The 27,581-nt window shown below is 38.3% G+C and overlaps 1 protein-coding gene across 1 annotated transcript in view; it reads left to right on the top strand.

Annotated features, from left to right (window-relative positions):
• ALDH1A3 (aldehyde dehydrogenase 1 family member A3) overlaps positions 1–27,211 on the top strand; it is a 57,002-nt gene extending 29,791 nt beyond the window's left edge. Inside the window, exons 8-13 of the mRNA XM_043985094.1 lie at positions 3,580–3,682; positions 6,163–6,347; positions 15,336–15,500; positions 18,317–18,474; positions 19,374–19,448; positions 24,695–27,211. Of these exons, the coding sequence (XP_043841029.1) occupies positions 3,580–3,682; positions 6,163–6,347; positions 15,336–15,500; positions 18,317–18,474; positions 19,374–19,448; positions 24,695–24,767 (759 nt within the window). The 3' untranslated portion in view covers positions 24,768–27,211. The remainder of the gene's footprint in view (positions 1–3,579; positions 3,683–6,162; positions 6,348–15,335; positions 15,501–18,316; positions 18,475–19,373; positions 19,449–24,694) is intronic.
• The last annotated feature ends 370 nt before the right edge of the window (positions 27,212–27,581 follow it).

The following is a 27,581-nucleotide window of genomic DNA, read 5'->3' on the forward strand; positions in this document are numbered from 1 at the left end:
AAAACTGCAACCAACAATCCTAGAGTTTCTTCTTCAGAACTTTTTTCCAGACTTTTTATTACTTAGACTGATTCATTTATTAATTCTTTAATTTACTTGCTTATTTCAAAGCCATGAAATTACTTCAATCTCTATTTCTAATAACCCTATATCTGGGGCTAACAATAGTTAAATCCCACAAGAAATTATTAATATTAAGCATGTACTGTGTGTAGGACATTGTGCTAGGACTGGAAATGGGAAATGGGGATAAGGACTAGGCTTCTGATTTCACTGGAAGAGGAAATTCCCATGTGAGGGGACTCCCTCTTCCACTGCAGGTCAACACCTGTTCTGTAATTTAGTCTTCATTGCTCAGAGCCCCGAGAGGATAAGTGATTTGCCCTTAGTCAAACAGCCAATATGTGTTGGAGGTGAGCTTCAAACATAAGTCTTTCTGGCTTTGAGGCCAGTTCCCTCTCTACTACACCACACTGTCTTCTACAGGACTGGTGTTACAAAGACAAATAGTTCTTACCTTCTAATGGCTTACATTATATCTGGGGATTACAAGTACACACACATAAGTAAATACAAGATAACTTGAGGGCAGAGAGATCAGCTAGGAGGATGAGGAAAGTCTTTTGTAGGAGGTAATACCAGAGCCAAGTCTTGAAGGAAGTGAGGGATTCCAACAGGTGGAGGCAAGAAATGAGGACATTCCGTGACTAGGGGACAGCTTATAAAGGCATGAAGGTGGGAGATGGAATGTCAAGTTTGAGGAACAACAAGGAGGCCATTTTGGTTGGAATGTAGAGTCCATGAAAGAGAATCATGTGAAATAAGTCTGGAAAATCAGGCTGGTGCCAGGTTGGAAAGGGCTTTAAATAGGAATCCATCACTGAATACTTTTCATCACAGGACTAGAATCTTTGAGAGAAAGAGGAGAATCTAAATGGTTACAGAGGGAGAGGTCTGCCCATTTTTATTCAACATGCTAGATGATGATGATGGTACTATGCAAATGTGCTTTTACTATTTAGTATTTTAAGGTTAAAGGATGAGTTAGGTGGTCCATGGAATTGTTTCACCTCCAGAAACAAGCTTTGGTTTCTCTGTGATTTGTTTCTTCTCTTATGTCACCCTAACTGCGTTCCACCGTAAGAATGTACCTAAACACCACCCATAAATAACTCACTTATGCAAGGCTTGTTTTTCTTTCACTGCTCTCCTTAGGTAGAAACATCCTCACCTGAGAACGATTCCAGATCTCATTTAGGCCAAGACCCATAGGCATGCTGGTGTTTAAAATGCAGTCATACTGCCCCCAATCATGATGCTAGACCTTTCTTCTTGACAAAGACAAGTGTAAACATAATCCAATTGTGTGCAAAGCTACAATCTTGTATTTTATTCATTTTATGTCTTTCTACTGAAGAAACTAATTGGGTTAATTGACCTTCTGTTATGTTTAGGAGATGACACCTTACTGCTAAGTATTATATTACCTGACAAGAATTTCCTTAGAATGACCTCTTCTAAGACAATCAGTCAACATGCATTTATTAAATACCTCTTATGTACCTGGTTCTAGAAATACAAATACAAAGACTGAAACAATCCCTATTGTCAAGTATCTTATTTTCAGAGACTATATAAGGTAACTAATTCCTCTATTCCCAGTTGTTTAGTCTGTATTTTCTATTTTACATGGCAGATTAGAAACCCCTTTTGTTGAAAATATGCTTAAATATAAACAGAATATGAAAGTTGAATAATCTAAGTCATTTGTCTTGGACAGGCTTATTGCATGGTTTTTTGCCTTTTTAAAAAAAAACATTCTACAATTTTGTTTGTTCTTCTGGTGAGATGTTTTATCAATAACAAATACAACTGTTTCCTCACTTTGTATTCTGAGATTTACTTGTTTCTCTTCAGGCTTTAGGTATTATTTATCCTAAAGTTTAGCTGCCATTATTAATTAGGCCACTATGATGATCCTCCCAGGCACAAATATGCAAAGCCAGTCCTATGCATATGTGAAGACAGGTGACTTCATGGGTTGATCTTTTTAATGCAATCTTTATATATGTCTAAGTGAGATTCCCTTCTCAAAGGATAAGGGCCTGCTACAGAGCTTGCCTAAAATTCCAACCTCAGAACCAATGAATGAAAGAGCCTTTACTGGGGGCAGCTAGGTGGCACAGTGGATAAAGCACAGGCCCTGAATTCAGGAGGACCCGAGTTCAAATCCAGCCTCAGCCACTTACTAGCTATGTGACTCTGGGCAAGTCACTTAACCCTCATTGCCCCACAAAAAGAAAAAAAGAAAGAAAGAGCCTTTATTAGGCCATCTAATCTAACCCATTCTTGAACAAAAATCCCCCCAATGTTATGTCTCACAAGTGGCCATCTAGCACTTACTTATAGACCTCTCATAAGGGGAATCTTCTACCTTGGAAGTAGGCCATTTAACCTTTGGATCGCTCCAATGCTATATCTTCCCTATATCTAGCTTAAATTTGCCTCTCTATAACTTCCACTACTCTAGAGGTTCCAGTTCTGTCCTCTGGGGCCAAGCAAGACAGCCCTTCAAAATCACGACTCATTCCATTTTTGTTGTTCTTATTTGGTAGTTTTCAGTTGTGCCCGACTTTTTGTGACCCCATTTGGGATTTTCTTGGCAAAGATACTAGAACCATTTGCCATTTTCTTCTCCAGCTCATTTTACAGATGAGGAAACTGAGGCCAGCAGGGTTAAATGATTTACTCAAGGTCACACAGCTAGCGTCTGAGGCTAGATTTGAACTCACAAAGATGTTATTCTACCCACTGTGCCACCTTACTGTTCCATTAGGTTAAGGCATTGCTTCCTAATAGTTTAGTTTTTTAATGTAAAAGCAGCAGGGCTAAAATGTCAGTTCTGATGAACACTTTAGTGGACAGAGAATAAGGTCCTGAGGGAAGAGGATAGATAAGACAGGTGGGTGGAGGGAGAGGTATTTGAAAAGGATCCTCAAGCTTGGGACAGCACAGTGATGAATCCCAGACTGTCATCAGGAGTACATGGTATTTATTGTTATGATCTTGAGGCTTTTCACCATCCTGTTTGTCTCCATCTGGATGTGTTCTTGTGCATATCTTTTCTAAATTATAGTGCCCCAAACACAACACAGCACTACAGATCTGGTCCCCAGGGCAGAATATAGTTAGACTATAATAATAACTAACATATAGTACTTTAAAACTGGCTTTACACATACTCTCTTATTTGATCCTTACAAAAACCTTGTCAGGTTACTACTTATTATCATCCCCATATTACACATGAGAAAAATGAAGACTTCTAGAGGCTAAATGACTTATCCAGGGTCACAGAGCTAGTAAGTTTCTGAGGCAAGATTTGGATTCAGATCTTCCTGACTCTAATTCCACTTCTATAACCACTTCACTCTCTAAGTGCAGGCTATGGTTGCATTAGCTTTGTGGGGACTGCCATATCACTCGGTTAATTTATGTTCCTCTACTAGAACCTCCTATTTCCTCCATTACTCTCTGGTAATGCTGAGACCGGTCTCAACTTGTCCTTTTCACTTTCAGGTTGGAAAGCTCATCAAAGAAGCTGCTTCTAAAAGTAATTTAAAAAGAGTAACTCTAGAGCTTGGAGGGAAAAATCCATGTATTGTTTGTGCTGATGCTGACTGTGAGTATCTTTTAGCTTCCAAAGTATCTGACTTTTTCCCAATGTGTTTTTATTTTCTTTTAAAGAAAGATAGATAGGTGGTTGGATTTTTTCCCCCTTGTACCTGTTAGGTCAGACCTGAATTTGAGCATTTCCTAGTTATAATAACTTTTTACATCTATTAGGTAAATGAGAGTCTCCCTGGGTGGTAAGCAAGGCCTCATCCCCACTTGACTTTGTACAATTGTTAGGCAAACTATAAGATAGTCATGATAGTAATAACTCATTTATACAGCATTATAGAGAGAGAGTAAATACTGTAAAAATATGTATATATACATATACATACATACATATATAGTAAATATATAGTATATATAGTATAAGTATATATACTATAAATGTGTGTGTGTATATATATATATATATATATATATGTATCTATGTATGTATATATATAGTAAAGAGCTTTCTTCCTGATCCTTGATGCCCCAGAGAGGACACAGATGAATATCTTATCTGTGGTAGCACAGCTACTTACATGTCTGAAGCAGTATTTGAACCAAAGCCAGCACCCTCTACTTTGTCACATTGTCACCCTTTCTATCAGAGAAGTCTGTTTGCCTGGCGCCACACCCACAAATGCTAAAGAAGAATGCCCTGTTGGCAGCAACTCAACACTTATCAGAGCTGGAGTTAAAAAGGGAAAATAGAAAGGCACCATAGAGCTTTTACAATTCTTTGTGTAGTCAACAGAGCCTCCTTGGCCTACATTGGGTGGCCATCAGCCTCCCAGAACCCACTCCCTATGTTCACCGATGCCAGAAATTACTTTACCAGGGGATAAAGGCTTTCATTTCATGATTAGACATAAGGTTTCAAATGCAAATACCCTTGGGAGAGTTATCAGACTGACTTCTGACTCCATGTTGTGTAACTGGCTGATATCAGATCCTTTTCTCAGAGAGCAGATTTTGGTAGAAGGAAGGACACTTGGTAGGTGAGGGGAAGGAGGCACCACAGGAGGCAGGAGAGGGTGTAGAAGGGGGAAGTTGGGAGGAGTGGAGATAAATTTTGCCGGGAGACAATCCTTTTGTATTCTAATAGCAGCCATTGCCGCTGGCTGGCAGCCCTCAAATTTCATTTAGTTGTAGCTCAAAGGTTGGAGTATAGAAGTGAAAGTCCACAGGACTCTTGCTTCAGGTTCATAAGTCTCAGCTTTTCCTTTTTCCACTACATTTAACATAGAGGGCCTCCCCCCCCCCCCCACTGGTCAGGAAGGAGAAAGCAGCCATAAACATGCCAGCTACTCCTGTTAGACTCTTTTGTCTGTGAAATTCCATATAATTAATTCTTGACATAATTGGACTCTCAGGCATGATAAAAGCTAAAAAATACCAGTGGACTAACCTCCTCTTCTCACCCCTCACCCCTACCCCAGATCCTCTCAATAGCACAGAAGATGAATTCACTACATTGAAGGGGGGGGGCATTTTAAGTTGGCTCAAGGCAGCAGCCTGCAGAAAGAACGGTTCTACTTCCACATCCCGAGGCTCCTCGATGCAGTTCTGGAGCGACTGCTCCATGGAAACTTTCTGAGCTTCGTTTTTTCAAGTTAGAGAGGGCTGACTAGGGAGTGTAACGATTGGAATGACGCCACCTGCTGGAGACTTAATGTAGAAGAGTTCTGCCCATGAAGCAAAGGTCTTTGAGGGCAAGACCAGGCTTCAGGAAGTGACGCGGACTAGTGGGAGGAGGAAGGAAGAGACTGGCGCTCGGTCTCACTCTCTTTCCTCTGGACTCTGGCGGAGAAGGGAGCTAGAAATGTGCTCTCCCTTTAATAGATAGAAATCTAGGCCTTTTTCTCTCTCTTTACCAAATTCTTATTCTCCTTAATAAATGCTTAAAAGTCTAACTCTTGCTAAAGCTTATAATTTATTGGCGACCACTCATTAGATATTTTAGACAGACTAGCTAGAATTTTAACCCTTAACAGGAGGAAGTAAGTCCTTGGAACATCTGGTCCCATCTCTCCATTGAGAAACCAGGAAATTATCTGTGCCACTTTCTTTGGCATTTCACCATCGAAGATTTTGCTAAGCAAAGTAATTGTGTTTTAAAATAAAGATTAAGGGGAACATTTATTTAAATTGGGTTTTGCTACATTAAAAGTATCCAATTACATACAAATAATGTGCCAGTTCTCATTATTATCTACCAAAGCAAGTCCTCTAAAGATCTCTCCTAGGTAGTTCAATATAGCGAACATTAATGAAGGAGCTAACATATGGAGAGCACTTTGCTGTCATAATGAAGATAAGATAATTACATAAGACATGGGCTCTGCTCTCATGGTGCTTATAGGTGAGGCAACAGTTTGCTAGAGTGGTTGGTCCCAGTTCATTAGATCACAGATTCTCTCTCCCTCTCCTGTCCCTTTCCCTCTCTCCTTCTCTGTTTCCTCACATTATTTTTCTGGGCCTCTTTTTTTTTTTTTTTAGTGGATTTGGCAGTAGAATGTGCCCATCAGGGAGTGTTCTTTAACCAAGGCCAGTGCTGCACAGCTGCCTCCCGAGTGTTTGTGGAAGAACAAATCTACCCTGAATTTGTCAAGCGGAGCGTGGAATATGCCAAGAAGAGACTCGTTGGAGACCCATTTGATGTCAAGACTGAACAAGGGCCACAGGTAGTTTTATGTGTGTGTTTGTGTCTGCTTTCTCTTTCAATGGGTGAAGTCTACTCAAAAGAAATGACGTAACAGTGACTCTGACTTTTGTCAAGAATCCAGGCACCTACACTGTCTACACAAGAAGTTTTAAACTGAAGGTTCATGAACATGGTGTGTGTATGTGTATGTGTGTGTGTGTGTGTGTATATATATATATATATATATATATATATATATATATACATACACCATGTTCATATTGTTAAAATCTCAAGGTTCATGAACCTTCAGTTCTTAATAATATGTTTATTTAATAATAATATCTTTATGCACACATATATATACACATACATATATATAAAACTGTATTTCAATATAATTGATTTCCTTTGTAACCCTGTGTGTTTCATTTAATTCCTTTAAAAACATTATCCTAATATGAAATTCAACAGCTTCACCAGACTGCACAAGTGGTTCATTTCATAAAAACAGTGAACCCTCAGTCTACACAAACGAATGGGTTTTAAGAATAGTTTCACTGCATCATAAAGGGTAGATGGAAGGGAGACGCTGACAGTGCCCTTGTGTTGCTTGACTGCTAGCTTCTCCCAAACCTCTCCTTTTTGGGACTCTTTCTGTCTTCCAGATTACATACATATGGAGGAACACCCTAACTAGGTGCTCCTCTGTCTTTAACACACCCTAGAGTGTCACCAACGGAAAAGGTCTGGTAATCTCCATTTTTTTTTTTAAAGAATTTGCCCCTTCTTCTTCTTCTTCTTTTTTTTTTTTTGGTGAGGCAATTGGGGTTAAGTGACTTGCCCAGGGTCACACAGCTAGTAAGTGTTAAGTGTCTGAGGCCAGATTTGAATTCAGGTCCTCCTGAATCCAGGGCTGGTGCTCTATCCACTGCACCACCTAGCTGCCCCGAATTTGCCCCTTCTTGTTTAGGCCTCCAGCAAGGGGCAGCAGCAGCCAATCCAGGACAGGGAGCAAAAAGTCATTTGAGCCATGATGAATTATCAGGGTGGACAGTAAATATGTGAAACTCTAAGTTTAGTGTCTGAAGGCTTTCCCATTGTTCCAAATGCTCCCTGATGAGCAGGAAGACTCATTATAGTGAATGTGTCTCTGAAGGTTTTATTTATAGGGCAAGAGGAGGAGATGACTAACTACAAGGTTTAATAAGCTCTTCCATGTATCCTGTCTCACCTTCTTGCTATTATAAAGCAGAAGATAAATATTTAAGAGATACTAGACTGGCCATTTCATGCATTATTGGGATGGAACTGACCTTACCAACAACTTGATTTGTCTTCTGTTCAGCCTCTAACCACCAGCTGTGGAGTGACAAATCATGGGTAGATTTTTATTAGAAACAGGCCATATCCTATCAAAAGTGAGGATTCACCAGCCTACAAACAATTCTTTGGAAGTTCTCCATAGAAGAAGTTTAAAAGTCTGAGGATCAGAATCTCCTGAGTGATCTCACAGTCCAGAACTGAGATAATAAGAATAAACTTTACAAACATTATCTCTTTTATCCTTACCCCAACCCTATAAGGTAGGTGCTATTATTGTCCTCATTTTACAGCTGTGGAAACTGGGGCAGGTAGAGGTTAAGTGGCTTACCCATGGTCACACAGCTAGTAAGTGTCTGAGGTAGGATGACTTCAGGTCCAGTATTCCATCTTCTGTGCCATCTAGCTGCCTATGAGGATAATATCTACTCATAGAATCTCAAAATTGAAAAAAATCCTTTCTATAATATGCCTTCAAAGGGATTGTCCAAACCTTATATGAAGACTAGAAGTGAGGGGGAACCCACTACTTCCTGAAGCAGCCCATTCTTCTTTCAGATAGCTCTATCATTCAGCCAACAAACATTTTTAAGCACCTGCTATGAGCCAGCCACTGTACTAAGTACTGGGGATACCAAGCTGAAAATGATTTCATTCCTGTCCTCAAGAAGCTTATGTTCTGTTGTATACATAGGCATATTTTTTTTAAAGATACCTAGTAATTTGAAGGAAAAGACAACAACAGGGAAGATTAAGAAAGGCTTCACATAGTCTATGTTTGTGTTGAGTCTTGAAAGAAGCTGAGGGGGGCAGCTAGGTGGTGCAGTGGATAGAGCACCGGCCCTGGATTCAGGAGGACCTGAGTTCAAATCCAGCCTCAGACACTTGACACTTACTAGCTGTGTGACCCTGGGCAAGTCACTTAACCCCCATTGCCCCACAGCAAAAAAAAAAATTTAAAAAGAAAGAAACTGAGGATTCTCAGAGGCACTGGGAAGAAGGAAGTACATTTTAGGTATGGAGAACAATCAGGGCAACGGCATGAATATGGTACTTCATTTAATAGTACCATATTTAATAGCCTAATTATAAGATCAAAGAAACTCAAAATTAGAAGGGACCTCAGAGGCCAGCTAGTCCAATGCACATCTGAATAAGAAACCTCTCTGGGATAAGATTGAAGACTAACAAGTCTTTTTTCCCATCTCTGCTTGAAGAATTCCAGTGGGGAAGATTTATGACCTCTTGAAGCAGTTCATTCCACTTTGCAATAGCTCAAATTATTAGGAAGTTTTCCTTTACATCCAGCCTAAATTTGGTTTTGTGTAGCTTCTATGACCTGTCTCTAGTTTCACTCTAGGACCAAGTAGAGTAAGTCTAGTCCCTTTTCCATATGTTGTTCAGTTGTGTCTGACTCTTTGTGACCCCATTTGAGATTTTCTTGGCAAAGATACTGGAGTGGTTTGCCATTTCCTTCTCCAGTTCATTTTACAGATGAGGAAACTGAGGCAAACAGGGTTAAGTGACTTGCCCAGGGTCACACAGCTAAGCTAGTAAGTGTCTGAGGCCAGATTTGAACTCTGGAAGATGTCTATGCACTATGGAACTACCTAGCTGCCCTTTCCCACATAACAGCCCTTCAAATACTTTGAGACAACTAATATGCCCCTTAGGTCTGTTATCTTCCAGGCTAAACATTCAGTTCAATTATGTTCAAAATTTATTAAGCATCTACTACATACAAGGGTTGCTCTACGTTCTGATGAAAAAAAAGGTACCTTCCCTCAAGGGGCTTATCTTTTATTGGGGATATGTATGTATGTATGTATGTATATGTGTATGTATATATATATATATATATACACATATATCTGTGTGTATATAAATATCTGTGTTTATATATCTGTGTATGTATATATGCATATATACACACAGATAGAAATATATAATACATACATATATGATATATGCACATACGTGCATATGTATATATAATCCTTATAAAATATTTCTAAGAGGTAGAGAGTGCTTATGATGGGAAATTTTTAAAAGTCTCATTTTCAAGGAAAGAATTCTTTGAGGTAGAAGTGAAGAGGAGTATATTCCAGAAGCGAAGGATCACTTTTGTAAAGGGAAGGAAGCAGGAAATAGTGAATATTTAGCAGGTGGGATTGGCGAATGTGTGAGGGAGAGGAACATGAAATAAGATTGAAAAGGTAGATGGGAACCAATTTGTAAGGAACTTTAAATGCCAGGCTGGGGTGCTTTGTAATTTATGCCAGTGGAAATAGGGAGCTACTGAGATTTTGGAGGTAGGTTGGTGATATGATCAGATCTGTGTTTTAGGAACATACATTTCAAAGCAGTGTGAAGGCTTGATTGGAGAGGGAGGAGAACAGAGTTAGGGAGACCAATAATGAGGCATGCAAGATGCGATGAGAGCTCGAACTATAGCAGTGTCAAGGGAAAAAGGGAGATGCATCTAAGACACATTGCGGCAAGATCTGGCAACTGGTTGGATATGTGAGGTGAGCAAGAGTGAGGATGACAGTGAGGTCAGGAACTCAGGCAACAGGAAGTATGACTATTCCTGTCAGAAATGGGGAAGTTTATATTTTTTTTGGGGGGAGAGGATGTATTTTGAAGATCTATTATTTTATAATCCAATGCTCTATCATGTGAATTTTGTGTCCCCTTCAGCACTGAGCCCAATGCTCAGGAAATACTAGGCATTTAGCAAATTTTGTTGTATTAATAAATGAAGGCCTTATAGTCATTTTGAGCAGTTTCACAGACATGCGTCCTTCTGACTAAGGGGATGGAAAGGAAGCCTTTGAAAAGAGGAATATTGTGATTTGTTTCTGCTCTCAGGCACAGTCCCTTGCCCCTAGGCTAATAGGGTTGTGGCATTATTACCAGACAGCTCTTGTGGGTCAGGGTTACTATGTACAGCCTGGATTCACTCATCTCTACTTGCTTCCATGAATATGGCCCCTATGAAACACAGCTGTTAGTAACCCATAGGCCATCAAACGAGTTGCAGGAGTTTAATTTCCAAACGAAATGGAAACATAACCACAAGAGATTATTGAATAAACTACCACATTAAGGATAATCAAGCTTCCTGCAGAAAGATGTGAACTGATCCCTTGTGTTAAGGAAAGTATTATACCTGATTATGATTTAAAATTCTTTCTCTCCAACAAATTTGGTCTTTTAGTGTGAGGAAGATGACAGAAATCCTTGGCCTAATTGTGTCTTTTGCAAGAACAAAGCCAAAAAAAGTTGGTATTGATTTCATGATCCCTTCTGATGGTGTTGCTAAACTCAGTTTTTCAAAGCTCTCTTAAATAGTCCAATCCAAGAATATTATTCTAGGAGACTGTTGGCTTTTTCCCTCAAGTGTCTTTTCATCTATGGTAATAAGATTTTGCTTTGTAAGAAGTTCCAGCTGTCTAAATATTCCAGACTCAGTAATGTAAAGAGGCTAACTGATCTAGTTTGGTGTCCACTAGAGGCAGAGCTCTTACTCGGATTCTTAAAAATGATTCAAGTTTATTTGGCAACTAAGCAACAAGGCAGATAAACAATATGCAAGCCACCTGGCCTGTCTGGCATCCAGCATACTCCCCATCTTGAGCTGATAGTGGCCTTTTCATCTAATACCTTGGGGTCTCATTTTTTTTGTACCGCCTTCCTGCAGCATTTAGCATAAGTTGAAATTTACCAGAGAGCTCTCTGACTTAAAACAATAGGCTCATCCCCTATCACCAGAAGATTTTATTTTTGGTGTGTAGGATGTCTATTAAGAAGCATACTATCTGAAAAACAGATGGATTTTACTGGGGTGAATTAAGTAGACAGTCAACAGTCACACACATCACTTATATATTTTTTAAACTATGTGCTAGTTGCTGAGGGAAATAAACTATTAAATAAGACAAGGTTCTTGCCTTCATGAAATTCACCAGCTAGTAAGGTGAGACCATAATGCAAAATAACTATCATACAAAATTATATATGCAATAACTGCATATGAAAAGTGCAAGCCAAGTACTGTGAATCATGGGGAGGATGGAAGGAGGGGGTGGGGAAGGATCCAGGACATAGGGATGAGGAAAGGCAAGGGATCCAAATGGAGGAGTGTATGTCATTCCTGGCATAGGGAAGACCTTTAGCAAAGGCAAGGGATGCTGGAAGTGTAGGTGGGGCTTGGGACAGAGTAATCAAGTTGACTGGAGCATGGCCCTAGATTCAGATGAGGCTGAATTTATAAAACGGTGCCAGATTGTGAGGGCTCTGAAGATATCACTTACATTTAGCAAAAACTAATTTTTGGTAATGTCAATAACCTTTGAAAACCACTGATCTTGAAGAGAAGCCAGTGGAAAATAGCAACAGTTGACATTCATAACAAGCATTATGGATGGAAGAATATGCTATATGAATGATCTGATCTGATCTTCACAACAGCTCTGTAAAAGGAGTGGTACAGTTATTGTCCTCAATTTACAGATGAGGAAACTGGGGTGCCCGGAATTAGGTGATTTGCCAAAGGCTACATGAGTTATTATGTGGAGAGCAAGGATTCAGCCTCTGTCTTCTGACTCCAAATATAACCTCTTTTGTTTAAAACATGAATCATACTTGTTTTGTCCAGAGACTGGGACTGGAATGCAAATAGAAAACCTATTCAACTAGAGATTAATACTGAACCTGTTTTTAATGAGGCCGTTTATGAAGACTAGGGACTTTGGGCATATGCCCCCAATTATTGACTCATATGTTCTCCTGTAGCAGAAAGAAATGAATTGAGATAAGCCATTGGGTTTGCTTTTTCATTTTTTCATATTTTAAGTAAAACTTGTAACTCTGTCTAAAATCCTAAAGTATCAGTACCAACAAATACACACTAAAGCTGTGTCTACAAAGCCAAAGTGAAGAAGAAAACTGAGTCCATTTTCAACAAAATTTAAAGCAGATCTTTGATCAATGACCATCCAAAACCTGGATAATTCAATTGCAAATTTACCAGACTGATTACAAGATTGCTCCCATCTCTATTTCAGTTTGTCCACATGTACAAGAATTGTGAATGAATGAAGTGCATTCGTTAAGTGTTTACTTTGTGCCAAGCCCTATGCTAAGTGATGGGATACAAATACAAAGCCAAAAAATCTCCTTCAGCAGCTGGCTTACTTTCTAATAGGGGTGGGGATGAGGGGGGGCAGGAGGAGGAGGTGTGGTAACAAGGAAGATTTTGGGAAATTACAGGGACTGGATGCTAAGTGGAGCCACTGAGCCATTGATTATCACAGCTTTTCCAGAAGCACTGGTAGTATTGTTTGATTATTGTTTCCACCTCTCTAGGTGAAAAGTGGAGCCTCGGGAATAATAAGAACTATTGTAATCATATTTTTTTCCACTGAAAGTGGAAAGTGCAGTGAAGTGACAGAGTAAAATTTTGAATGGGATTTGAAACATAGTCTGAATTTGGGAATGCCTCTATATGTGTGCGCGTGTGTGTGAGAGAGATATTATATAATCAAGATTATTTATTTTATACATACATGTATAGTACATGCCCATATAATACTATACACATGGCTTGGTGTTGTTCTTCGTGCTCCAAGAGGACTAAAATAACATCACTGTGTTGATGTCAAGCTACAGTGTGTCCAACAGTTCCATAATGGCACGTTTGCCCAGGTTCTGGATAGTGGAAGATGCTCTCAAGCTTTCCCACTCAACAATGGTGTGAAGCAGAGCTATGGCTTATTTCCATTCTTTTTAGCGTGATATTTTCAGCAATGTTGCTGGATGCCGTCAAGGACAAAAATGGCATCAAAGTCAGCTATTGCACTGATGGTAAATTATTTAACTTGAAAAGGCTACAAGCCAAGACTAAAATGCAGGAAGAGTTGGTGTATGACTTTTTGTTCACAGATGATTGTTCACTCAGTTCAGCCTGTTAGGCTGAGATGCAGTGGAGTATGGATCGATTCTCTGCTGCTTGGGCTAATTTTGACCTGACAATAAACACCAAGAAAACAGAGGTTCTTCACCATTCAGCACTGCACCATCCATATGTAATCAGTTGCAGCAAATGGAGAAATTTTGAATGCTGTGAATAAGTTCACATACCTTGGCAATAGTCTTTTCAGGCATGTACACATAGACAGTAAGGTTGAAACAAGTGCTGCCAGAGCTAGCTCAGTTTGGGAAGCTCCAGAGGAAAGTGTGGGAGAGAAGAGGTATTAGACTGCCTGCCTAAGTGAAGGTCTACAGAGCTGTTGTGCTGATCTCATTGTTGTATGTCTATGAAACCTGAACAGTCTACTAGCACCATACCAGGAAACTGAATTGAATCCATTTGAATTTTCTTAGGATGATTCTAAAGATCACCTGGAAAGATAAGGTACCAGACACTGAGGTCCTTTCTTGAGCTAAACTGCCAAACATTTAAACTCTACTTCATAGAGTACAACTCCAATGGGCTGGCCATATTGTTTAAATGCCTAATGTACATTTGCCTGAAAGGCTATTTTGCAGTGAATTCACACAAGGCAAGTGCTCACGTGGGCGTCAGAAGAAGTGATGCAAAGACACTCTTCAAAGTCTCTCTGAAGAACTTTGGAATCAATTATAAGACATAGGAAACACTGGCACAGGACCACCCAGCATGGCGTGCCCCCATTGAAAAAAGGCACTGTGTTCTATGAGCAAAGCAGAATTGCAGTAGCTCAAAAGAAGTGTGAGAGGCACAAATTTAGAGCCATCTCCACTCCAAATGTTCATACGGACTATCTGTGCCTGATATGTGGTAGAGCCATCCAAGCATGTATTGGTCTGATCAGCCATGGTCAGACACACTGTACCTTGACCCCAACATAGTGATGTCATTTTGGTCCTCTTTAAGCATAATAGACAACAACCTACTATATTTACACACACACACACACACACACACACACATATACACTATATAGGCATACACACAACAGGCTATGTATGTTGTTACTGGCTGATTCATCAATCAAGATAGCATAACCTCATAGTTCCAAAACTAAATTAGTTAAGTCACCCAGGGCAGGTGTTAGGAAGTCCAGTACCAAGGTGAATGTCAAGGATAAAGTCAGAGTAGTTGGTCAGCTGCGATGCAAAGCGTGAACTGCAAAGACCAACACCTTTATTTAAAAAATAGGAGGCAGGTATGTTCTATGTGGAAGTCATGTAGTCAGGCAGTCAGCACCCATATCTTACAGTATCTCGAATTCCAATTCCATTTCTAGCATGGCTACACTGAACAATCTTGAGGAAGGGACTCAAATTTATTAGCAGATTACAAACTATGGGGTTGAATTTGAGAAGGTCTAAAAATCCCTCTAACTCCAAATACAATGAATAAAAATTACTTGTAGGCTAGAGCCAGGGTGGTCTATTTCTTTTCATTCATTTCCCTTCCTCCATGTTTAACCCAGTGCTGTACCCATAGGAGATGCTCACTAAATGCTTGCTGAGATGATTAGCAAATGATTCCATTTCTTACTTTGCAAAAGTGTAACATCCTTGCCTTTGCAGAAATGTTTAGAGGTATAATAATGGCTTATTTTGAAGGTCTGAACAGTAACATACCATTAGGTCCATGCTGATCTTAAGTGAAGCCTAGATTCTATCCTAATTACTTCTTCTCTGTGTTTTATAGATTGATCAAAAGCAGTTCGACAAAATTCTGGACCTGATAGAGAGTGGAAAGAAAGAAGGTGCTAAATTGGAATATGGAGGCTCAGCCATGGAAGATAGGGGGCTATTCATAAAACCTACAGTGTTTTCAGAAGTTACAGATAACATGCGGATTGCCAAAGAAGAGGTGGGTTATCATGAATGTTAATAGCCTAGTGGACTTAGAGGTTTGGGCCTATCAAATTGCACAGAACATGTCCCTTGAGTCCAAAAGGTCTCAAGGATAACTTTTTGCTTGTTACAGAAGAAGTTAATTTTGGATAGGACTTCTCCTTCTTAAAAATACTTCAGATGGATCATGATATAGCACTAGAAAGGAACTGTAGTCTAGATTTCTCATTTTATAGATGAGGCCTGGAGAGCTAGTGACTTGGCCAAGGTCACACAGCTAGTAACAGAGTCAACTTTTCATCTTAAATCTTCTTACTCCAGATCCAGTCCTCCTATACCACATTGCCACCTCAGTTTGGGGCCATCGTGTTTTATTGACATTTGACAGATTTGTGTTTCCTGAGGGATGTTTTTCTAAATATTCCAGAAAAAAAAAGGAGTAAGGAGACTACGTGAATCTGTTACTAATTCAAAGATTTCAAACACTGCATAAATCACTTTCTCCGCCATTTAAACTCTTCAGCAGTTACACTCCCATGGAGGTGACATTACTTCTGGTTAGGATAGAAGGAAGGAAGGAGAATTAGATGAGGAGGTTGAATTTTTCCCTCCTTATCTTACTTTTTGACTCCTTTGTTTGTTTCCAAAGGAAACCATTTAGTTAGAGTTAAAACTTTCTTCATGTAATTTTAGAACCTGTAAGGCTTAGTTTTTGTGGAAAATCAAATGACTTTTCCTTTGTTCATGGCCAGAACTAAATCTTTTGATCTTTATAGTCCATTTGAAAAATACTGGTACCTTTAAAAAAAAAATTCAGGTCTGTAATAGCTAGGAAGAAGGCTGGGATCATACATGAGCCTTCTTTTCCCTTCTCCCACTTCTGAAAGTTAATCAGAGTAAATTCCAAAAAAAGGAAATAAATATGCGCTCCCCCCAAAAATATTTTAAATGATCGATTAATTCTTTTGTAAAATACTTTGCTTGCCATTCACCCTTTTCTGATTTTCACCCATTCATCAATATGGTATAATGCTTTGATTCTATATCAGGGAAAATTCTATTCTAAGTTTCATTGGTTTTTAAAATAAATGACAGTGGGGCAGCTAGGTGGCACAGTGGAGAGAGCACCAGCCCTGGAGTCAGGGGTACCTGAGTTCAAATCCGGCCTCAGACACTTAACACTTACTAGCTGTGTGACCCTGGGCAAGTCACTTAACCCCAATTGCCTCACTAAAAAAAAAAAAAAAACCAAAAACAAATAAAATAAATGACAGTGCAGAGTGTTGATATTAACATATTTCTTAAAACAAAGGCTATACCTGTTAAATAGAAGCTCCTACAATTAGAAAACAATTGGGGGTAGCTAGGTGGCACAGTGGATAAAGCACCAGTCCTGGATTCAGGAGGACCTGAGTTCAAATCTGGCCTCAGACACTAGACACTGACTAGCTGTGTGACCCTGGGCAAGTCACTTAACCCACACTTCCCCTCAAAACAAAACTAAGTTCTAGAACCTTCCCCATTACATAATTGATGGAAGTGATCCTGACAACAAGGCATAGGTTGCTTTGAGATTTTGACAAGGTCCCTGGAATCAGCCAGCACCTAGTACCACTTTCTGTTCTCTGCAACCAAATTCCTTTAAGGGATATTTATTCAATGAATGCATCCCTTGTAAAACTCTTATTGAAGTTTTCCCTTCTGGTCATTATTTTGAAATGATGGAAAGGCAAGAGAACCCCACAAAGACATAAATCTAACACTGTCTTTCTAATATCAAACAAGATGGCATCTGGTTACCATGGGCCAGGTTTGCATCCCTGTAACAATTCCTATAGAGTTTATGTAGGATAAGAATCTGGCCCCATATGATTAGACCCCAGGATGTTTTGCCTTTTTTTAATGTGTCCATTGGGAAACATGAAAGAGTAAATTACTGCCAAAGGCTTTCTGGCAGAGAAATTTTATAGACTTTAGTCTTGAGATTTTTATGGGTTACTTACTGTACACTGATGGCATACAACTCAACTTTTTAACTGTCCTGTGACATGCAGTTTCTAAGGAACCTGGGAAAGTATTTCCTCAGCCTAGACATAATGTTAGATCTAAAAATAGATTTGGACATTGAGTCCAGTAATGAGTTTCCTTCAAAAACCACCTTTTAAATTCTCAACTTTAGATTTATGGCACTGTTTTCCTTTTTTTCCCCCCTTTGCTCACACTCCATTTTGGTAAAAATTTGCCATGTCCCTTCCAATGCTTAGCAGAACCTGCTAAGAATGCTAAGTCCTTTTGTTGTTTTGAAGATCCTCCATTTGTGGAAAATGTGCCACTCTGTGGGTGGAAGGGCATAATCATAGAACTGTATCTATCCCAGATCCTTAACAATATTACACAAACAGTTCCAATATCTTCACTGGTGTGGGATGCCTGGTAGTTGCTCTCTGCAAGCTTGCCATGCTTTTCCATACTCAGGAGCTCAGCAGGGGATTCTATTAAAACAACTTTAACCTTCACCATTTAAAAAATTTTCTATTTGATTCTTCTTACATTTCCAGAAGAGTCAAATTGCTTTTTTCAAAAAAGGCTTTTTTATTCTTTAATTCCTAGGATTAACTGAAGCCACAAGGGAAAGGTAGTAAGTGGCAGAGTCAGGATTTGAACCCAGATCCACTGATTCCAAAATGAGTGCTCCGCCCAGTTTGTCCCACAGTCCAAGTTACTGGTGTTATTTTGCATGTTTGGACAAAATGATTAAAGTAAGGAAATCTTGATGTCGTGTGATTTCAGTCTGCACTTGTTCCTTACTACCATCCATATACTTCTTTGTAGATCTTTGGACCAGTACAGCCAATAATGAAGTTCAAAAATATAGAAGAAGTTATAAAACGAGCAAATAGTATTGAGTATGGACTCACTGCAGCTGTATTCACAAAAAATCTCGATAAAGCATTGAAATTGGCTTCTGCATTAGAGTCTGGAACAGTCTGGTAAGTATAAAGTATATAGTGTTCCTTCCAGGCTTTGGAATGGGTGCAGAGACCCCTTTCTTCCTAACTTTTCTTTTCTTTTTTTTTTTTTTGTCATGGCGCTTCCTAACTTTTAAATGTTTTCAAGAGCCTATCAATAGTCAAAGGACCTCAAAATAGGCTGCAATACAATAGTGAACACTAGGTGTCAGGTTTTTTTTTTTTTAATCCTGTCTCATTTGTGGTAGTCTGATAATTTTTTTTTAAAAAAGAACATTGGGGTTTTGTTTTGTTTTTGTTATTTCCCTCTGCTCAGCTACTGTCTTCACTCTTCCTTTCCTCCTGCTTTTTAACCCTCTTCTTTCATTTGCCTTTTTTCTTCCCTCGCTCACTTTCTGCCCCTCATCACTTTTCCTTTGTTTATAAATTTGTACTCTAAAAGTTTCTATCCCCACTATGAGCACACATGTAAAATGATGCAACCATTTGTTAGTTCAGCTATTCCTGGATTAATTCAATCAACCACATGTTTTGACTAATTAAAGTAAATGAGGGCTACCACCCTTATTACCCTAAGAGTATCAATAAAACATCACCCAATTGAAAAAAAAAAAAAGGTTGATATCTAATTATGATGTATGAAATGGCAAATAATGAAACTACATCTTCAGGTGTTAGAGATAGAAAAGAAAAATTCAGACTTTCCCTTTTTTCCCCCCATTTTCCTCCTTCCATCCCTCTCCACCCTCTCCATCATTATTTAGGATCCTCCTCAACTGGAAGCCATACGCTTAAAATATTTAGCTCATCATAAAGGGGTGTGAAGAAAAGAGAGGAGATCAAAAGTCATTAAACATTATAGATCACTTTACTGAATACTAATGTCTGTTCTCCATGTAATTGTATTTTTCTTTCTATAGGATCAACTGCTACAATGCCATCTATGCACAGGCACCATTTGGTGGCTTTAAAATGTCAGGAAATGGCAGAGAACTGTAAGTTTTTGTTAATAATAATAATTATAACAATATCTTTTAAAATTTACATTGCATTCTATAGTTTCCAATGTTTTTTGACATATATTATCGAAGTCTTTACACCTATACTGTGAGTTAGACAGGTTAGGTATTATTATTCCATTTTGTAGATATGGAAGCTGAGACCCAAAGAGACCCAAGTTTTCACAGCTAGGAAGTAGCTTCAACTCAGCTCTTTCAACTGTCTAGTGCTCTCTGTAGTACCACATACTGTCACTCCTATCTCATTAAGCCCCCAAGTGAGCAACCACAAAATGAACCAGAATTTCAAGAATATAATAGTTTATTTGGGCTCCACTTTAATTATCCAACCTTCCCTTTCATTGCTGCAACTTAAACTGCTAATGGCATTCAGTCTGGTGATCTTATTGTTCCTTATATGCGTCATGCTCATTCCTATGTCTGAGGCTTTGATAATTGTATTTCCTGCTCTCTAATTCTACTTGAAATACCCTGCTCATGGAAGGGCTCTAATGTGTAATCTCGCTAAATGATTCATTTTTGGTGAATAATTCTCAAATTTCATCCTCCATTTCCATCAGAACCCTTAAGAGTATGCTCCCTTGTCTTATTTTGTAAATTTGATTTGAATAGTCTCAGTAGCACTACTCTTTGAACTAGCACTATCAGAAGACAATTTAAGAGTAAGACTTTTCCTACTTCATCTGTTTCTTAGTCAAAATCAAGCTAAAAAATTCATTCAGCTTTCTGACCTTCTCCTTTTAAATGCTAAACAAAGCCTTTGCTTCACAATCATAAAAGGGTCCATTGGTTCCATATAAAGAAACATTGGTTCATGATATAGATGTATGTGTGGGTATTATATATGTGTATATGGGATATATATGGCATATATTACACATATACATATATGTATAGATACACACATATAAGATATATGTATGCTTTTAATTTTGTTGTTGTTGTTGTTGTTGTTTGCTGTGATTTTTGGAGTCCTTTGTAAAATGAAACTCAAACTTTTTTTTTTTTTTGGTGAGGCAATTGGGGTTAAGTGACTTGCCCAGGGTCACACAGCTAGTAAGTGTCAAGTGTCTGAGGCTGGATTTGTATTCAGGTCCTCCCAAATCCAGGACCAGTGCTTTATCCACTCTGCCACCTAGCTGCCCCTCAAACTTTTTTTATCTTAGTTTTTATGTCTGCTATGGTTTGTGCGTTTTCCTTTTCTTTGGATTTGACTTTTTTTTTTTAAAGTGAGGCAATTGGGCTTAAGCGACTTGCCCAGGGTCATACAGCTAGTAAGTGTTAAGTGTCTGAAACCGGATCTGAACTCAGGTACTCCTGACTCCAGGGCCGGTGTTCCACCCACTGCGCCACCTAGCTGCCCCTGCATTTGACTTTTTAAGGGATCTTCAGTACATATTTCTCCTGTTGGTTAAGTTTTCAAGACTGCCCTTTAGGTGTTCTTTAATGTCTATATTTTGTCTTAGTTATATTTTCCAATACTGAATAACTGATTCCTTGGGTTTCCTCTCTCCTCTCAGGATATAGAATTTAATTATATTGTTATCAGCTCTTGCCTCATGTCCAAGATTCTTTTCAATAACCTGGAGTAAGTCAGGTCTTAAGATCACAGTATCATAGATGTAGAGCTGAAAGGGAGCTTAAAGGTCACCTGGTTCAACCCTCTCATTTTAAAGTTGAAGAAATTGAAGCCTAGAGTATCTAAGTGACTTTTCTAAGGTCACACAGGTAATAAGTCTAAGAGGTAGGATTCTAAACCCACTTCTTTTAACTCCAAATGAAGCTTTCTGACAGACCAGGTTTAGGTAAATAAATTTACACACACACACACACACACACACACACACACACACACACACACACAAAGAAAAAGAAAAAGAAAAAGAAAAGAAAACAAATTTACCTACTATTACTACCTAGTTAACTTTGCATCTTCCCCAGGCTCACCAGAGCTTCCCCCCCCTCTATTGTGGGTGTTAAGTAAGCTCACTTTAGCATATTTTACTTTTGTATAGGCTTTAGACTGTTTCAATTATCCTTTGACTTTCATGAGTCACAGTGACATAGATAATGTAGCTATTTTGTATTTTGCAGGTGAGAAAAACGGAGACTTAGAAGTGCAAATGCATATAAATAATAAGTAGCAGAATTTAGACTCAATCTTGGGTCCTCTCACTTAAAACTGAGCTCCTTCCATTGCCTCCCCTGCTTTATATGTACAATAGGAAGGATTATTTTCTATCTGTTATTCCGAAGGAGGTGGTAGAAATGAGTCATATGTAGTGCCCTCATGTCAGGAAATAATTTGAGCCTATGATTTGAGCAAGAGCCAGGAAAAGGATCCAGTTTCTATTGTTTCTAGGCAAGACTGGCTCCTACTATAGCCAGGGAAGAGCTCTAGCAGAAGAGGCCGAGGCTGGGTGTCCATTCATAATCCATCATCTGTACAAGGCTGTCACCGAAGACAAAGAAGCTTAAGGATCATTTGGGGATGAGACCCAAGTGTCATTGGATTCCTCATGCATTCCTTTATGCAGATTTTGTGAAAATGTTGTTGTTAAGTCCTTTCAGTCTTGTCTGACTCTTTGTGACCCCGTTCGGGGTTTACTTGACAAAGATATTGGAATGGTTTGCCATTTGCTTCTCCTGCTCATTTTTCAGATGAGGAAACTGAGGCAAATTGCACTAAGTGATTTTCCCAGGGTCACATAGCTGCAAGTGTCTGAAGTTGGATTCAAACTCAGGAATATGAGTCTTCTTGATTCTAATCCCAGTGCTCTATCTACTGAGCCACCTTAAAGAATTTTTCTAAGAAAAAAAAAAAGACATAGCTTTAACCTGTCCAATACTCTCTAAAATTATATAGCTGAGCTGCTGCTGCCCTACAGTGGTAGAGGGAATTTATTCACTAGGATTTTTCTACACCACTGGTATCAAATAGAAATGGGGGCTACTTTTTTTGGGAGGGGGCAGGGCAATGAGGGTTAAGTGACTTGCCCAGGGTCACACAGCCAGTAAGTGTCAAGTGTCTGAGGCTGAATCTGAACTCAGGTCGTCCTGAATCCAGGGCCCGTGCTTTATCCACTGTGCCACCTAGCTGCCCCCAGGGCTACTTTTAAGATCCCTGTGGCCACTTATTGACTTAGAAAATCATATATTAATAGTACATATGTTTTGCTGTAATCTTGTTAACTATTTCTTGCTGTAATCTTGTTAACTATGTTAATCTTGTTAACTATTTCTCAGTTACATTTTTATCTTGTTGGTGCCTCTTGCTCTAGATTGGTAAACTCATACTTAGAAAACAAAAACAAAAATAAACCCCACCAATTTAGTCACTAACTGATTGGAGGCACCACTTCTCTCAATAGTTACTCGTTAATCTAGATATTTACAGGTTATTTGTCCTGTTAGGTTGTGACCTCATCGAGGGCAGGGTCTGTGTTTTGTTCATTTTTGCTTCTACCTAGATATCTAGCATAGGGCTTTGTATACAATAGGCTCAGAGGTTTTCAGAGATTTTGGTCCCTCTCTCTTGTTTTAGATTGGTAGTAGGGGTAGCCATTTAATTGTTTTAGGGAATGGCCCCATAAAAAATCTGCTTCTGCTGAAGCTCAAAGTTGCCTGAGGCACTGAGAAATGAAGTACCCTGTCCATCCAAAGTCACACATCAGATCTTCCTGATTCTAAGGCTAGTCCTTTATCCATTATGCCCATCTGTTTCTCTGTTTAGGACACAGGGGTTAAAATAATTATTAAGATGCTGCCGTTTTACTTGACACTTACTAGCTCTGTGACCCTGGGCAAGTCACTTAACCCTCATTGTCCCTAAAAAAAAAAATGCTGCTGTTTTAATATTTTTTCACTTTGTTTTTCTTGCCTTTTTTACAACATGGCTGATGTGAAAACATGTTTTACATGACTTCATCTGCATAATGGATATTGTATTTTTGCCTTCTCAATGGATGGGGGAAGGAGTGGAAGTAGGGAGAAAAATTTGGAATCAAAAATAAAAATTAACAAAAAATGATGCCATTGTTTAAATAAAAAAATAGGTGTTTGGGTTTTTTGTTGGTTTGTTTTTTGTTTTGGAGGGAGGAAAATTCTCTTACTACTAAATACCCTGTTTATTTTTTAGTGACTTGTGGCTACCGCTATCTCTCCTGCCTTCAGAAACTCCAACCTCCACACATTCTTTTCCTACCCCATCTGAAGGACTTTAAGCTGTCCTTTAAGCGAGATTTGAGTAATTTAAATATACCGGGACGAGTTAGTTCCTTCTAGGGCCTTTTATTCTGGGTAGATATGCCCTTCTTTTACCACATGAATTCTGAATATTTTGAGGCCATCATCTCAACCAGAACATGGGTTAAACAAATCTCCTCACCTCCTCATTTACTTAGCACTTAACACATCATCTTCTTTCTTTCTTTATTTTTTTTGATTGCTACATTCAAACTTTTATTTTGTCAAAGTTTACTGTTAAAAGAGTGATGATAGATATGTACTTTTAAAGTTAATAACAACATAGCCTAATTAATTTTTTTTACATTTTTATTTAAAGTTCTGACTTCCAAATTCTATCCCTCCCTCTCTCCTTCCCCTCCCCCCTCTTTACAATTAGATATAGGTTATACATGTGCAATCACATAAAACATTTCTATATTAGTCATTTTGTACAAGAAGACTCAAATAAAAGAAAAAATGAAAGAAAGCAAGTGAAAAATAGCATGCTTCAGTCTGTATTCAAACAATAGCAGTTCTTTCTCTGGAGGCAGATAGTATACTCCATCATGAGTCTTTTGGGATTGTCTTAGATCACTGTATTGCTGAGAATAGCTAAATCATTCACAGTTGTCCAGTTTCTTAACCTGCTTTCTGACGATCTCTTCCTTACAGTAAAATAGCCTGAATTTGGAGGCAGCTAGGTGGCGCAGTGGATAAAGCACTAGCCCTGGATTCAGGAGGACCTGAGTTCAAATCCAACCTCAGACACTTGACACTTACTAGCTGGGTGACCCTGGGCAAGTCACTTAACCTTCATTGCCCCACCCAAAAAAAAAAGGCATGAATTCAAAGTGAATTGGCAGAGTTATATGGACAAAACACTATTGTAAAAAAAAAAAGTATATTATATATACCTACATATATACAAACACATATATTACATAAGGTATCTAGAAAATGTGTTTTTTTTTTATTTCATTTTCTTATTATTCTAGAGGTGAATATGCTCTGGCAGAATACACAGAAGTGAAAACAGTTACTATTAAACTCAACGAGAAGAACCATTGAATGGGAGATATCCTTCCTTAATCATCTGACGTTCTGAATGTGGCGGAGAAATTTTGTAGAACACAGCACTTCTTTAAAAAAACAAACAAACAAACAAACTTTATTTCTTCTAGGACTTAAATCTACCAGATTTTGAAAGAAGTTTTCTCTCAGAGGGCTCCACTAGCCATATGTGAATTTTGTCATACTTTATAGTAATCAAGTTATCAGCTATTATTAGAGTTTTTCCCCTTTAGACCTGGTCATAGGGACTGTGAAGAAGCTCAGGGCATTGTTAAAAAAGAAAACAAAATGGGGTTTCCAAAAACAGTGATGTCTGACCCGTGCTTGAAAAGCACTTGGTTGAATTTCTTGTCTCTGTTAAGAACTTGGCAAAAAAAAGAAAAGAAAAGAAAAGAAAAAAAAAAGTCTTCCCTAGACCTAGAGAAGAGAAACCCTAGGATATATATATAATTTATAGTGATAGGTCTTGCCAAAGACCTCTTCCTCCACCTCCACCCCCACCCCCACAAAGACCAGCCCACCTGAATTCTGTGGTTCATCCTAGTCTTGATACTAAGTACAACTGGACATGGCCATTCAGCCAGAGGACAGGTAGAATGACATGAATTCATGTAAACTTTAAATCTACTTTGATTTGAAGACCAGAATCCTGTGTCAAGTTCCTTCATAAAAGGGTGTTAATATCATTAAAGGACAGAAAGATTAATTTGGCAGGCAATTACAGTATGGTATGCATACATTACTTGGTTTAAAGCTGATAGATGTCCCCAAAATATCACTCATTCAGTAGCTCCCAAAACATACTACATACAACATATATATCCTGCCAAGCACTTTCTTTTTGGGAGAAAAAGAGATTTTTGCACTGTATTCACCACAAAGATTTCCTCTAAAAGTCTTGCAGCTCCGTATATGTTTAACTTTTAAGCATAACGTGGGAGATTTTCACAGTAGTTTCACCAAGGGCCCTGTATATCTATCTCTAGGACAGCAGAGTAAGAACATTAATCAATCAATCAATATTTATGAAGTGCCTACTATGTGCCAGGTACTGACTGTGCTAAGCTCTGGGCAACAATCAATCAATAAGCGGTTGTTATGCATCTACTATGTGCTAGGCACTGTGCAAAGCACTAGGCATTATTGAGCTACTTAAAGTGAGACCTCTTCCCCCCTCACCCCCAAATTGCAATTCTGCAGCAGGTATTAATGCTTTGTGGTTATCCCTAAGACCTTCTTTTGCTCTCCCCCCTCCAGCACTAATCATAAATATCAAGTCCTGTTTGTTGTTTGTTCTCAATAGCACTTTAAAGTGCATTCTTTACAACAATTCTGTGAAGTAGGCAGAATAACTAATATTATCCCCATTTTTCAGGTAAGGGAATTGAGGCTCACCAAATTTCAGTGAATTGCCCACAGTCATACAGCTAGGAGAGAGCTTGAATTCAAACCCAGATTTTCCAATGTCAAGTCCCAGGACCTTGCCCACTAAGTGGCCATGCTGCTTATTGATCCATCTTGCTTAGTAAGACATATACCACTGGAAAAGATTGGTATCACCCAGCCTTACTTTAGAAGTCTGTTATTCATATTAATTTCTAATTGATTCAGCAAATAACAATATGGACTATGTGGAGGCAAGAGGTCTATTGCCCCTGAGTGGTTCAGGACTATTGCTTTTTTAAAAAGTTGTGAATTTTTCTCTCCTTTTTATATAACAAAAACTTAAGACATTCTATAATTCCTATCTTGGGAATGTTATAAATTTTCCTATTTGGCACTGAAATATCAAAGCTTATTTTAAAAAATTATTAAGGCATACTTTTAGTATTACCTAACTGGTATTTTCTTCCCAGATGTGAAAAATGATGCTTATATTTGAGATTGGAGGAGCATAATAAAATGAAACTTCAAAAATAAAAATCAACATGTGTAAACAGAGAATCATGTATAACATTCTATCATGTATAAGATTGCTATCCTTTTAGAAAATAATGCCATATGTAACTCACTGTTGTTTTTTTCCTATCAGTTAAGACTCAACATATTGTCTTATTATTTTTTTAAATCAGGGTTTGACTTTACACACTGAACTTTCTGAATTTTATCTTACATAACTTTAGACACTAACTTTAAAAATAATCCCTCAGAGGGTTCCTCTTCTTTCATTGCACAGTTATGCTTTTCATATGAAATGCTACTTAAATTGTTTAAATATTTATAATTAGTATACAGTTAATTACCTTATTTTTATAGCTGGAAATGGTATGTTTAAACTTCTTGTATATACTGTATTTAGAAATGGAAATCTATGTAATATTAGGTTTTTGATTCTTTAAAGATTTACTTTTCTGTGGCGTGGTTTAAAAAAACCCCACTATAATCCTGTGAATTCTAATTCCACCACAGATTAAGTTTAAAGCAATGCAACAACACTTTTAAAACAGAATAAACTTTTGAGACAAAACAGAACAACTTGTTTTCCTTATCAACAAAAACCTCTTACCATTATATGTGGATGCCCTTTCTTTTACCTGGTAGACAAATGAAGTACCTTAATCCATGTTTTAAAATCCCATTTACTGGTTTCATTTGTTCAGATCTACAACCTTAGACTAGAGTTCTGACTGCTAAAATAAGATTTGCTGCTTCCTTATCTGAATGTTTGCATCTCAATTTTCTCAACTTTAAATCTGATTTTGAAACCTCAGCAAATAATTCATAGCTAAGAGTTGAAAGTTAAAGTTGAAATAAGAGCATCAGTAGGGTTAAGTAGTAATGAACGTTTTTGGGTTAACCTCAGATCTTGGC

Source organism: Dromiciops gliroides, chromosome 2 (genome assembly GCF_019393635.1).
Source record: "Dromiciops gliroides isolate mDroGli1 chromosome 2, mDroGli1.pri, whole genome shotgun sequence".
NCBI lineage: Eukaryota > Metazoa > Chordata > Mammalia > Microbiotheria > Microbiotheriidae > Dromiciops > Dromiciops gliroides.